The 15,496-nt window shown below is 36.8% G+C and overlaps 1 protein-coding gene across 1 annotated transcript in view; it reads right to left on the reverse strand.

Moving 5' to 3' along the window:
• Positions 1–2,165: 2,165 nt before the first annotated feature.
• The window catches only part of LOC145687265 (glutamate receptor-like), a 39,927-nt gene continuing 26,596 nt past the window's right edge, over positions 2,166–15,496 (reverse strand). The window contains exon 2 of the mRNA XM_081760740.1: positions 2,166–5,145. Coding sequence (XP_081616866.1) covers positions 3,047–4,987 — 1,941 coding nt within the window. The 5' untranslated portion in view covers positions 4,988–5,145 and the 3' untranslated portion in view covers positions 2,166–3,046. The remainder of the gene's footprint in view (positions 5,146–15,496) is intronic.

A 15,496-nucleotide genomic window follows, 5' to 3' on the forward strand; every position in this document is an offset into this window, starting at 1 on the left:
CAAATAAAGATCAATTTTTGAAGATTTCGTAAGTAGTAAAAAAAATGCTGACGTGTGAAAGTCTTAAATTCCTAAAATGATAATTTTCGTTTTGTGTCGATTAGTTTTCTTCTTGATCGAACTGTAAATATTACTTCAAAAATTGTAAGTTTTTAAAAACCTTTGCTATAAACAGCTGTTTTATTGAGTATGTTTTCTTTCTTACAACTTTTGATTAGTTAATATATTAAATTTTCTTCTCCATTTTCAGAATTAATTTCTTTTCGCTAACATCTCAGCAATTTCGAATCTATTGGAAATTCAAATATAGTACTTTCTTCTGCTTAAACTACGTTATTGTTGATTTACGTATGATTTCTTTTGATGAAAGAATTACTATTTGAGGTATATAACCTGTATCATGTAAAGTATTTACTTAAACTCGCAAATTTTAATTTTATGTATTTATTTTCATAACCCTTTGACATCATTAAAATAAACCAGTACTTATAAATTATGTTGTAGCTTTATTGAAATTTACAACAAAATATCTCAGCAAATAACCTACTAGTGGGGCATTACATCCTTAGAGTGTTCGTTGTTATATATACAGTATATGTGGCGAAATGTACGATTCATTTTTATAAGATTAGTTCATAGAAGTTTCATTTGTTTCCTACTTTCCTGATTCTTTACATTATTAGATAAAATTATATGATTCGCTTGACAGGTCAATGGTAATGTCAAATTCATGATATTTACCTACACCATTATTATTTCATCATTTAATAATCTTCAAACCATATATGGTTATGAAATTTGATTTGTGGTATCATTCGAAAGAGTTGGCATTATTTTCTCATCCTCATACAGCAAGAAGTTTGTAATAAGAAAAGTATTTGAAATAAACATCTCTTACTAATGCATGATTATGAATGTAAATAATACATACAAGTAAAACCTAAAATCAAATAATTACTTGCTTGGAAAAGTCATGTTATATTATGAATACTTTTATCTTTTAGTATTTTCACCTTATTAAGATTAAGTTAGAGCACTTCCAAGCAATAATTTCTTCAGAGGCCATCTATAGTTCTTTTATTTGTTTGGAATTTTATTGAATAACCTTGCTTAGTAGTGCATGGAGTCTTTGGTTTGATTCCAGCTCACGCCAAGAGGACTGGTTATGTGGTAGACAAACAACATGTGAAATGGTAATCTTTTCCTCTCACTTTATTCATTGTACCATTTTATTCATTCTCAAAGCAACTGGATCCTTTACCCTTCATGACAAAAGCGCGGGACGTTTTATTGTCATTTTATTATGTTGAAAAATCCTTAAAATTTTAGAAGCGTGATCACAGAAATTAAATGTCCAACATCTTATTATACTATGTTAACTGTTTTAAATAAAAAAAATTACAATAAAACGTCATTTTTTATAGTCATAGCAATACAAAAAATATACACGACAGATAAAAACCCAACAGTATTAAACAAATAAATGTAACTGTTAACGCTTAGCAGGAACAACAAAACGTTTAAAGTTATAATGTAGAAATAACATCTAATATATCTAAATTCATGAGAAATAGGAAATTTCGATTTTATAAAATATATTTTAAAATCATAATTTTGTAAATAGAGGAGAGCTAAAAAGTCACTGGACCAATTACAGTTTTTAGTTTAACGTCCTATGTTCATGCATTGAGGTTAAGGGAGGCGGTGATGATAAGATACATGATAACAGTAGAATGTAGTAAGTAGATATTACGAGAGTAAACCGAGATAACTTAGGCAGGTGATGTTAGTCCATCACAAAGTTTACTTACCGTGAGCTGGAATCTAACAAGGGACACTATGAACGATATGTGAACATTCTACCACTGAGCCGCCGCGACCCTAACGAATTATAATTAAATGGTGAAGCTGTCTCTTACGGTACTCAAGTAAGATCGCAAATTGACTTATTGAAATCGCTCCACGTCAGAAATACCTATTTCTGAATTATAATAAAGCTGTATGTAAATTAACATGTTCCTACAAACTTGAAATTACGACGGCTGTTCGGAAAGTATTCTCCGATTGGTTAAAGGAAGAAACACCGATGCAAACAACAATAATTTATTGTATACATCTGAAAAACTATTTATTTGCTCTATTTTTCAACATAGTTTCCATAAACATTCAAGCAGTTTTCATATCTTTGTACTAGCTTAGAAATTCCATCAGCATAAAAATCTTCAGCCTGTCCCTTGAGCCAGCTTGTGACAGCCAGCATCTTTCAGCTTCTCATCATCACCAAAGCGCTGAAATCCAAGCCACTTCTTCATATTCACAGTACTTCCTATAGCCTAATCTCTGTGTCACTGCGTCATATAACACAGTCTTGGAAATTTTGGAAATTCATCGGAAACTTCCAAAGATGGCCTGCCATTCCTCTCTTCTTTATGAATGTTTGTTCCTCCACTTTTATGAACGAACTCATTCATGAGCAACTTTGTCACATACTCGGTCCATTCATGGCACAAAGTTTCCGATGAATAATTGCTGTCGAATATTGTTTTGAAGTAAGAAAACATATAATAGCTTGAACCTTGCACTTGGTGGGATTTTCTATCTCAGTACACATTTTGAGAGTTTGTGGTCAGACAAACTTCACTCTACCACGTCTGGATGAAGACTGATCTACCGCACACACGTGTGCAAAGATGGTAGGGATGCCCCCACTACTTCACGCACAGTGACCAATCGGAGGTTACTTCCTGAACGCACCTTGCGTAATGATAAATTAATATCAAACTAATAATATTATTTTTTGTTTTTCTCAATTTCTTGTAAATATATCTTAAACAATCAGTTCTATTTCCTGAGTCTACCCTACCGTAACTGAAGGGTACACGGACAAAAGGGGCTCACTGCAATTTTTGCTAAACAGCCGATATGGATACCACATGTTGATGCTAGTTTGTACTTCTAAGTGCACTATGAATATTGTGAAAAAAGTGACTCGTTTGCAGAGAACTTTACGCAAGAAAAACAGAATTACAAGGAAAGAAGGCGTCCATCAATATTTTGAATTGCTTCTTCTGAAAGAAACTGTAAAATGTCGATTAGCCCCCTCTTTTCGTATACCTTTCAATTTCTTAAAAACAATGAACTCATACAGAAAACATAAAATACTTAATACTATACCAAACAAAAAAGTATAAAACACTGGAAATATATGATCTAAATGAAGTGCTAGTGTAATATCCTGTGTACGAACCATATGAAACATGCTCTTCAGTTTTGAATAGAACACATAATCATCGACCCATTTCTTATCAAATCCAGCTTCAAACATTCTAGAGGTGAACTTATTAAATTTTCCAAAGAACACTGAGCCTTTCGGAACAGCATATCCACCGATATAAGTGAGGACAGGTTCCTCAACAATATGCAATAACGATCGACCTTCAGGTGTATAATATTTAGAATAAGTGTAGAAATATAAAATAAAGTAATGATCTAACACAGCTCTTGTACCAGTTTTAGCGACGATCTCCATAGATTCTTCTGAGGAGTTCCTTTGAAGTAGAAGAGGTGCCATACGTTTCAAAACTTTGCTGGATGAATTACTTATCATCGAACAATGTGAATAGTAGCAGTCTTTTATTAAAGATGACTCTGCAACTTGCTCTAAGGTTCTAACCTCAGCGTAATACAATGGTACAGTCAAGAACTCTATAATTGATCCTTGGTATATAGAGTTAATAATTAAGAAACACCAAACATACAATGAAAATATTGTTCTGAATATATCTGTTGTTGGCTGATGTGTGATTGACACATTTAAAGTAATAGACAGTAAGTAAAAAATATTTTCAAATGCATATGTTGGTGTTGTTAATTTCAATTTCTTATATATAAAAGTCACTGTGAACGTGAAGAAAAATATGAAGGGAATACAAATCCATACTGTCCAGTCGAAAACGGACACTAGAGTTATCCATTGTGGCATGCGTGTTGAAGATTGAACTCCAAAATTCATTGTCGATACTATGGTCGGTTGTGTAAAATCTACTGCACTCGCCCTTTTAGGATCAATTCTAACTCTAGTAATGGCGAAATCAGCTCTTCGTTCTACTAAATCACCAATCATACCAGACCATGACCCATTAGGGAAAGGTTTTCCAGGAATGTCGCGCATTATTATATTTCCTATAGTGTAATTCATCCACTGCGAAAGAGTTTTGTGGTATTGCCAATCCATTCCTTGGAAAGGTTCTTTATCAACACCTTCATAAAAATATGGTGGCTCTTTATATACTGAAAGGGCAAGAGGATACTGGTGTAGATTCTTTAACTTGTCAGGAAATAAGTGTGAACCAAACAGAATCACTTCCCAAATATTCTTCAAGGGTATATGTTGAGTGCTTACTTCGTTTATAAATGGATTGTAAGTTTTCACCCATATTTCATTTCTCTTGTTAGCGTGCAACACTATTACGATAAAGTTTAATATTCTTACCCTTCCAAATTCATACAGAATGTCATATATGATACTTTTGTTGTGAACAAAAACTACAAACTTGGATTTATAATTATTGGTTGTAGAAGTTTTAAAATATCTTACAACAATATCCAGAGTTTCCTGTTCATGTACTACTACGAAAACATGTGATGTTTTTCTTTGTATTTCGGAAAATTGATTAAAACTAGTTTCAAAGAAATGCAATGCTTTTTTCTCAGTTTTAGTCTGCGGAACAATACATGTTCCAAATGCTTTAGACAGCATGTTCATGATGTTTTCGTCTTCAAAACGTAATGAAATTAGATGTATTCTTGTGTCAGTTTGAAATTGAATACAATGCAAGGATGAAATAGTGTCGAACATGAAAGATTTATATAATTGCTTTTCAGGTTTGTGAAACTTATAGTATGCAAAATTATGATCATAGTTTAATAGTACTATCAAGGTTGAAAAAAGTGTTTTTAGAGATAATTGTATCTTGTTTTGAAACATGATATAATCTTTAATTAGCTACAGAATTAATAATTGGTTACGGACTCCTGTAACTGTCAACTTTGAAGAACCAGCTTTGGTAGCCATGATAGCATTGTTCCAAAAAATATCTCAGCGTCATGGTCATCTCTGATATTGTAAAGATTGAGGATAGACGACTGTAAAAGAAAAAAGAAAATATACAAACTATATACTGTGCATTCACTTTCATGATAACAAATGAGAATTATACATTAGAACAAAATTGTAATATGTTGCAATGGAAGAAACACAAAGTCATGAAACATGTAAGAATAGATAGATCTTATGAAGCAGGTAAATGTTCAAAGGGGAGAATGTAAATCCTCATGCAAAGGTTACGAAAAAGTACAGAAAAGTATATCTTTGTAACCTAAAATTCAGTGTTGTACACTCAGCATTAAAAAAATTGCGACAGCTACCACCATGCAGCTAGGCCTCTCTCTCTTCCTTTCTTCTCTCTCATAATAAAATTAGCGAACAAGATGAGCGCAATTCTAATTTCAAACTACACATGTATTAGTTTCGATAAATTAAAATAAGAAAACGCAGACAAAACGAGATTCGTAGGATAATGTAGGGAGAAAATGAAACACACACAATGGAACATTGAAACCATAGGATGTCTATTGCACAGAGATTCAGGAATGACGCACAGAGAGAGAGAGAGAGAGAGAGAGAGAGAGAGAGAGAAGAGGAGAGAAGAAGAAAAAGGGATAACATAAAAATGTGGAATTAAAACGTTTTTAGAAAAGAACCTAACATTATAAAGTTCCGTTTCCAGAAATCCAATAATAATGTAGAAATAACGTTTGTTTTTACATATTTTTCAGAACTATTCGAATATATAGAGGATGCTTTAAACATTCATTATGTCACTTTCATAATGGATAGCATACTCAATTTCAAGTAGAAGTGTAGATCTCCGAGACACGTCTAGGATAATGTCAAAAGTTTAACATATATACTTTGTTACCGCATGGTTCGATTGCAAATTCGGTAGTGTTCATTGGACGTACTGATCCAAAATACATTCTCATATACCAAGTGCATAGCGTTGATCATATCCTCCAATTAAGACTACAAACGCAAACTGAACAAAAAAAAAAAAAAAAAATGAAGAGTGCTATTTTAGTGCTAAACTTCCATCAGAAATACCCCATATTAAAAGTCCAAACTGTACCATAATGAAAAGTTTGAAATTTTGAAAGGAAAAGTTTATGCTTTTCATAGATGTAGCATGTTTCAAATTTAAATGTGAATAAAACACATTGAATTATAGGATGGAAACAAATTTTGTGTCGAACTAGTATAAATAAAATTTTGTTTTCAAATAACCAAAGAGGTTAACATTTTCTAGTTTTTTCCGAAGATTTATCTCTTCCGAACATCCAATATTGATGTCATCTTTTCCGGATATAACGTAATTTGCACAGATAGAATGAACACGTTAAGAGGTCAAACGGATCATCGTGTCAGTCGGATGATGTTCGTTAGGTTATAGACCACCACTGGGTCGAGGACTCAAATTCGTGGTGACCTGGTAATTCGACTGAGACTCGATAACCATGACGATAAAAATGAGATTTTACTTATTCATTTGTGTTTAAACAGTATTTCTCTCAGAGATGACCAAGACCGGAGATGTTATCCCCAGAGCACGAAAAATACGACTCCGAAGTTCTGTTATTTAGATTCTCCAGACAAGGTATTTCGGGCTCTTGCTCCGTTTTAACTTTGGAACATGAAGTGCATGTGTGTGTATGAGGGAGAGAGGGGGGAGTAAAAGATGCAAGGACGTAATAGGTGACACGTCAAGAAAGAGACAGAGGCGGGACGAATATAAATATGAAACATACTTATTATTGCAGTGTATGACGTAGAACGCACACACTGTTTACTCGAAGTATTGTCAGTGATACCTTGTAAGTTCTCCATCAGAAGATGTATTTCCATTTGCAGCCATTATTTTATGCGGAAAAATTATACTACCCTAAGAGGAATCGAAGCAAGGTTTTCCATTTGGAAGTCTAGCAAGTTAATACTACACCACCGATTGCTTTAGCCAAATTTTGTTTAACAAATGTTGTAGTGTAGTCCTTTCTGACAACGATAATATGAAAAGTTTATACTGCAGATCAATGAAGTCTTTGTCATATCCTGGTAATTCCCTTGCCCTTTCCCAACTAACATTCGTAAATCGTTTCTATTCTGATACAGGTGTTTGCTTCCACATTCTCATGTATTGCATGTCCAGTATGATAAGTCGATTCTTCACAATCACTTTGGAAAAAAATAACTTTGGCCTGAACAGGATTTGAACCTCTGTTACATAGATGTATAATTCATAAGGCCATTACGTTACCCCTACATTATCAAGCCACGTGAAATTAGAAGCCAAATATTCTTATTTTAGCCCTGATCTTTGGCACGAACCAAAATGCCCAACGAAATTCATTTATTCGACGGCCTATAGAGAAAATAGTGCCCACTAGCAAAGGAAATACATACAATCGAGGAAAAGGTAGAGAAATAAAACATATTTTGCAGTAATTTCACCGTGCAAGTTCAAAAGTACGCAAATAATAATAATAACAATTAATAATAATAATAATAATAATAATAATAATAAATGTTCACATTCACAGTATAGTATATTATTATTATTATTATTATTATTATTATTAGCATCAATTACCCGCTTTGTTGGGTTAAATTGAGAAAAAATAGTAATATGTTCCGTTACTCGGTCACTGTTTAATATTACTAAAGCCCTCTTTGATATGAGTCATTTCCGTTGTTTCACGTATCCCCTCTCCACCCTATTAGTGGGGTCCGTAAGTGGAATAATTTGTATGGATCGTGCATTTCCGGTTACCAGCACGAAATTTGGTCAGAGTGTTTAACGCGACATGTAAATGAGAAAATAGCCGGAAGACTGCTTCTCAATATGTTTCGTGTGACTCTGGGCGCCATCTTGAAAAATGGCCTACTTTTCAAAAGTTCCCCAAATTTTGTCCGATTTACACCGTCTTTGGGCTCAAATTCGCAGGCAAAACGACTATAGAAGACTGGGAACTGCTAGACAATAACAGCAATAGCTTTAATTTCTTGAGGGGGCTAGTGAAAGGGCACAAGTATTCTGGGGGGCGGTACAGTTATTTTGTGTACACTAAAAATACGACTATTGTTGCTTGATCTAAATATCAAGTCAGCATCTCTGGGAAGGGGGCTCACGGCAGGTCCGTATCCACGGGGTCATGGGGGGCCACCCCTTAAATTTCTACTGCCCCCTAGAGTTTTCACGGGAGGCTTGCAAGAATAGATATTACAGTTAATATGGTTGGATCGGGCCCCCTAACTTCTACCACCCGTCATACATTTTTGCGATGGCTACGAGCCTGGATCACGATGCCACCAGAGGGAGCTTGCCCCCTTCTTCCCATCTAGCGTTGTCACAGTGCTGTTATTGGATACAATGATTTTTATATACACTTTACAAGACTTAAAGAGCAGCTAGTAGCTCTAATTCCAGGTCTTCGGGAGGATGAGATTGGGAGGGATATAATCTTGTCATTTGAAGTTGACGTCAGAAATGCGATGAGTACAGCTTGTGAGGCCAACTCTTTCAGTGATGGCATATGTCTATCTCTAGCTGCCAAAATACTGCGGAAAGACTTACTGAAGGAATATACGAAATTTAATGGTTCGCTAGATGGTGATTTCACTTCCTCAGAGAACGTTCTTAAAACTGTTGTAATGTTCATGAGAATGCTTTTGAAAGGAGGAGGGATGGATGATTCCCGAGCAACTGCCGGTGAAGTAAACATTTCTAAGTGTGCCAAGAACATCACAGGTATAATAAGGTTCAACGTAGTGCAACGGCCGCGATCAAGCTCTTCTAAATTAAAAAAAAACACTCCATCGAGAGGGATACTCCACTACCTCTGTACGTTGGATTGCTGGTGCACGCACACACAGGACAGAGGAAGTTAGTTGATACATTACATAATTTGGGTTTGTCTGTGTCGTACAACCGTATCCAAGAAATAGAAGTGACATTAACCAACAAGATTTGCAATGTTTTCTGAAGGAGATGGCGTTGTTTACCCACCTACTCTTCAAGAAAATCTCTTCACCACAACAGCAATTGACAACATTGACCATAACCCTTCTTCTAATATGTCATCACAATATGGGACGGGACGGGACGGGAATTTCAATAATTCAACACCCCACCCAACCAACTATGAAAAAAGCTTCCATCAAGCTGTGTCAAGAAGACTTTACGAACAAAGTGTCTACATTGCTTCCATCGTCTTATTTGGAACTTACTCCAACTCCTGTATGTCGAAGTGACATCGCAGTAGCTACCGTTTGTTAAGGTATAGACACTGACAGCCATTGAAGAATGGCTCTTTCAAACTAACAATACTGCAAACGGCTTGTCATGGTCAGCTTACAATTCAAGAAAAACTTAACAGAAGCTGCTTATGTGAAGAGCCTTTCAGCAGTGTTACCTCTCTTGTCCCGAAACATAAATTCACCTGCTACAGTACGACATTGTATGGACATAATTACACGGACTACTAATAAATTAAATCCTTTGCAAGCCCCTGTCATTACTGCTGATCAGGCTGTGTACGCCATTGCTAAGCAAATACAATGGAAATACCCAGAGTGGTAAGGTGAGGATAAGGTTATATTAATGTAGGTGGTACACATCGAAATGTCGTTCGAATCTGTCATAGGCACATGGTTAACTGGTAGCGGATGGACTGATGTACTTGTTCAAGCTGGAGTAACAACGCCCGGTTGAGCTGATGCGCTCCTTACAGCATCTCACGTGAAACGTGTCAGGCACGCCCATGAAGTCACAATTGCTGCGCTACACACCATACTGTACGAGGCCTACGAGTCTTCCAATCATGAAGCTTCCGAAGCTAGTAATATAGCAATGTGGATATCCCAGCACAGGCAGCACTCGGCACAATTCCAATACTGGATTACAGTTATGGAGCTAGGAGCACTGTTGTTACTGTTTGTGAAATGTATGCGTGATGGTAATTTTATGCTTTATGTAGAAGTACTGCAATCTATGTTTCCTTGGTACTTAGCTTTGGACCATGTACACTACGGGCGATGATTACCAGTCTTTCTTCATAATCTGAAGTAACTTCCTGTTCGTCATCGTGATGTATTTAAGGAATTCTCTAAGGGACATTTCACAAGTATGGAAATCTTACCGGCATTTTTCACGTATGTCAGACGACCAGCTTCACGAACAGAATAACAAACTGATAAAAGAAAGTGGTTCTCTATGGGGAGCTTCCGATAACCCATTTACTCTTTTGAAGAAAATAGTTAGTTGTCCCGAAATCGCTCAATTACTGGCTGAGTATGAAAACAGCTACTCTGCTGAGTTGCACGTATCGAGATCACACCGCGAGGACACGGATGCATTCCAAAGCAAGTACAGGACACATGTGAAGAACCTAACTGATGTACTTCGTGATACTGGTAATCCTTTTGAAGAAGAGCATATGTCTACAGTTGGGTTCACCAGACGTATAGCGCCAGAAGATTCGTGCCAGTCTGTCCGCATCGCAGCTACCACAGGAACCAAAATGCATGAGGACTTCGTTTATAACCGTCTAATGACATGCAAGCAGTCCATACACGATGTTATAAAGAAAGTTAATATGCAGCTTTTCAACTGTAGCTCGTTGAAAGTTTGTTGCAAAGATAACATGAAACTTGCTAGTGCACACAAAGATTCTAACCTGTTCTGCAAGATGTTCACAGCATGTCAGGAAAGGAAGGACGATATCAGAGAATTCTTTTCTCATGAGAACACAATTTATCCTCAATCAATATCTGAATTTGGAGATCTCAGACTTCCTACCAGTAAATCAGATATTTTGAAATTTGTTTTGAAAAATTTGATGGGTGTACAAGTACTATTATCCCCCATTCCTCTTGTCTTGTCGTCGATGAAGCGATGTTGGTACACCAACTGCAACCAGGAGCAGCGAACATTTGCAGAATATGCAGCAGTTGTGAATAACTGGGTTTCTTTCACACTTCGAGACACTAAACGCTTAGACGTGGTCTTTGACCACTACATTGAAAAGAGCTTGAAAACACAGACGCGTCAGAAGCGTGGGCAGGGCGACCGCTTTGTTGTCAAGCCAACGCGACCGCTTTCAAAAAGTTTCCATGAAGTTCCTTGCAAACGATGACAACAAGAAAGGCTATTTCATTACCTCGCCGAAACAATAACTGCTGCTGATATTTCAGAAAGAGATACATTCTGCACAAGAGGAAATCAAGTCTTATCCTGTTCCTCAGACTTAAATATAACTGATATTTCTCCCTCATCCCACATAGAAGCTGATGGAAGAATCCTGCACGTCCGTCATGCCGCCGAGAAGGGACACAAAAATATTACAGTCCGTACAGTTGACTCCGATGTTGTTATCGCTCTCTTTGCGTTTCTGTATCTGTCACCCACTCGGGAGAAACTATGGATTGATTTTGGTTCTGCAAAAATGCGACATTTCATTCCCATACACACCATGTGCCAGGGGCGTATCCAGGGGGAGGGGCGATCTCCCCCTAGAAGACAAGACTTTCTTATTTTATATATATAAATAAAACCCATCCCAAAGTTTGGAGCCCTTGAAAGTAGCAGTATGACAACCCACCGCCCCCCAGAAGTTTGTCCTGGATCCGCCCCTGCCATGTGCACGAACTTACCTTCTAGAACGATAGATTTGCTGCCGTTTTTTTACAGTTTTACGGGCTGTGACATAGTGTCAGCCTTCCTTGGCTTGGCAAGACAAGTGCATGGAATATGTGGATGGCGCTTAGAGAAGTGGACACAGCTTTTCGGGAACTGGCAGTCGTTCATTCTCACGATGTTGTAAGGTACCAATCTCGCATGATAATCCAGCGATTTGTGACGCTCATGTACGACAGATCAAGTACTTGCGAGGAAGTCAACGAAACCAGACGTATTCTATTCAGCAAGAAAATTCGCACAATAGACAGAATACCTCCAACCGAAGACGCATTGAATCTCCATAAAGAAGAGCAACTCTTCAGTGCAAGATCCGGTGACAGTGCCTCGAAAAGGATGTGCATGATGTTGAACCATGAACAGAAACAGATGAAGGACTAGGTTACCAATCTGTGTGGACTACGTTGAGGAGTATGTCTGATAACAGTCGACAACTAGCGACATGCCGTTGCAAACTGTGCTGTACTGGGAAATGTACTTGTATTAAGAACGGCCTCGTCTGTACGTTGCTTTGCGAATGTGAAGGACAATGCTCACAGTGATATCACTATGAACACAGCAGCTGAACTTTTTTTTTTTAATGTGAAAGTGTATGTGAGTTATGTAGATATGTAACATTGTAGCAAACGTATTAAAGTTGTAGAATGATAAACAGTATTAGTTTGTATTTCATATACAACACCTCTACAATAAAAGCTCGCAGTGAGGTCGGGTGACCGGGGAGGCCATTCATGCAGTTAACCCTTATGGGACCTTGCCCTTTTAGGTAAATTTTAGAGTTTCAGTCAAGCAGCTATTGCAACGAGACTATTTATCGTAGGATCATGGTTCATACCTCGTTTTTTGTAATGAAGCTGCGTTTCAATTGTACTAGTCAAATTTCCTTATTTTGTACCTAAGGCGGGAAATTCTCACACAAAGTGGGAAAAACGGAAATTACAAAAAAAAAAAAAATGGCACCAATATCGCCCCTCGAACATGCAAGTGGTACATGACACGAACATGCAAGTGATACCAAAAAGCTTTGCTTTATAGTGAATAGAATGAGGTATGAAGATTGGTCCCCCCAAAATTAGTGTAGATGCTCTAGCCGATTTACCATTTTCCCCCAATAATACATTGTCAGTCAATTGTTTTTCAATGAGCTTCAGCATAAAGACTATTCTTCGTAGGAACGTGAATCGTACCTTGTTGTCTTTGGAATGAATTAACCTTTCGAGTGGTACCACTCGCATGTGGGTACCATGTGCCTGTGAACGGAAAATTACCTCCAAAGGGAAATTTTGTCTAAAAAACACTCTTTTCCAAGTTTGGGTCCCTCTCCCCCCTATGTTAACGCTTGGATCTCAAAATCGCCTAAAACATACTACATTGTGTATGTAATATCTGTGAAAAATATCAATCTTATATCTTGAAAACCAAGGGCGGTAAAGAAAATTTCCCCACGTGAAAAGCGTAACCCGTACTACTTTAAGGGAAAAACAAAAAATCCCTGACAAGTCCCTATTTATCCGAGGATCATAATTCGCAAACGATTTTGCGTCAAATTACGTCAGCTTTCAAATTGTACCATTCACATGTCCCTATCGTGTCCCTGAGGGGGGAATCCCGAAAAAGGAAAATTTTTCCTGAAAAAACTCTATTTTTTTCAATTTGGACGCGATTTTCACACTTCTGATACACAATAGGGAAATTGTAATAGTACAGTTACATGCCCATGAAACACGTTATTTGATACTTCCACGCTTGAATAAATGCGCAAAACCCGGTGTGAAAAGCTTAACTAGAGACTTATAAGGCAAATTTCAAAGGTCAACACTATGGTACAGATCTGTTCCATCGCTCCCCAAAGGGTTAAGTGACTAAAATCGGAATTTTTTTGCTATTAACTGTTTCTTATTCTGTTTGGCAACAGACTGGAGAAGAAGAAAAGTATTTTCTAAAGTTTTCATGTCAATATTTAGATTAAGTTGGTAGAAGTTAGCCATTTTCCAATATGGCGTCCAGTGTCGACCATAATGATCCTACGAACTGTCTCCCGGTAATTTTTCAACCTTGATTGGACATGTAACAAAATGGTGAACTTTCATGCTGGTAACCGGAAATGCAGGATACTTACGCTAACATACCACACTATATGTTGTGTGGTACGGCATCTGCAGTGTCGTTGTTCATTTCAGCGAGCCAGAAAATTATAAATTTGACACAGATATTGGTTATTTCGATCATTTTTGTGTCTCCCCCTTCTCCAAGTTGAGGGACTGAACTTGGATTTAAATAGCATCAGATGTGTTACTGTTAACCTCAGCGGCTCAAAAATTATAGATTCGCCATTAATACCGGTCTTCTTTCGTTCCACCTTTCCATCTCTTAAGTCACACAGTGAAAGTGATATGAGAGAAACCATCTCAGGTTCGAATTTCATCTAGGTTGAAAATTTGATTTGGTGGTGATTGAATTGGTTTGGTGGTTCAAGAATCATTAAGTTTTATTTATTTTTATATATATCTCTCTCCCATTCCCCTGTTCAAATTCTCCCATGAAAGTGAAATCCTAAAAATACTCCCAGGCCCAGACCCAATTATGTTAAAAATTTGATCGAGATTGATAATTTGTTTCATGAGTTATCAATTTTGTTTATTCTTTCTGTCTCCTCCCTCCCTCAATCCTAAGATATAACGTCAAAGTAAATAGATAAATAACATCTTAGGCCCGTACCTCATCTATGTTGAAAATTTAATCGAGATCGGTCGGGTGGTTCAAGAGTGGTGATGTCACAAAGACAGTCACTTTCATTTTCATTTTTTAAAGATATATCTCCCTCTCTCCAGCCCCTACGTTGCACCGTCAAACTGAAATCACAAAAATCATCTCAGATACGAACCTTATTTATGTTGAAAGTTTGAGAGAAATCGGTCTGTTGGTTCAAGAGTTATTACGTTTTATTCATTTTTATATACGAACCCTCCTCCCCTCCTCCTAGCCCTAAGTTCTACCGTTAAATTTCAAACCTTATCAATGTTGGAAATTTGGTAGAGATCGGCCGGGTAGTTCAAGAGATTTGGAGCCACAAACATAGTTACTTTTCTTTTATAATATAGGTTATTATTATTATTATTATTAGGGTACTTTTAAACTTGCACGTTGAAATTACTACAAAATATGTTTTATATCTCTATTTTTACTCGATTCTGTGTTTATCTTTTATAAGTAAGCACTAATCTCTATCTAGGCCGTAGAATAATTGAATTTCGTTGTGCACTTTGGTTCGTGCCAAAGATCAGAGCTAAAGTAAGTAATATTTGGTTTGTAATTTCACGTGGCTTGATAGTGTTGGTGTAACGTAGTGACCTTATGAATAATACATCTATGTAACAGAGGTTCAAATCCTGTTCAGGCCAAAGTTATTTTTTACAAAGTGATTGTGAAGAATCGACTTATCGTACTGGACATGCAATACATGAGAATGTGGAAGCAAACACCTGTATCAGAATAGAAACGATTTACGAATGTTACTTGGGAAAGGGCAAGGGAATTACCAGGACATGCCAAAGACATCATTGATCTGCAGTATACACTTTTCATATTATCGTTGTCAGAAAGGACTACACTACATCATTTGTTAAACAAAATTTGGCTAAAGCAATCGGTGGTGTAGTATTAACTTGCTAGACTTCCAAATGGAAAAC

This window comes from Thermobia domestica, chromosome 1 (assembly GCF_964235325.1).
Source record: "Thermobia domestica chromosome 1, izTheDome1.hap1.1, whole genome shotgun sequence".
Taxonomy (NCBI): domain Eukaryota; kingdom Metazoa; phylum Arthropoda; class Insecta; order Zygentoma; family Lepismatidae; genus Thermobia; species Thermobia domestica.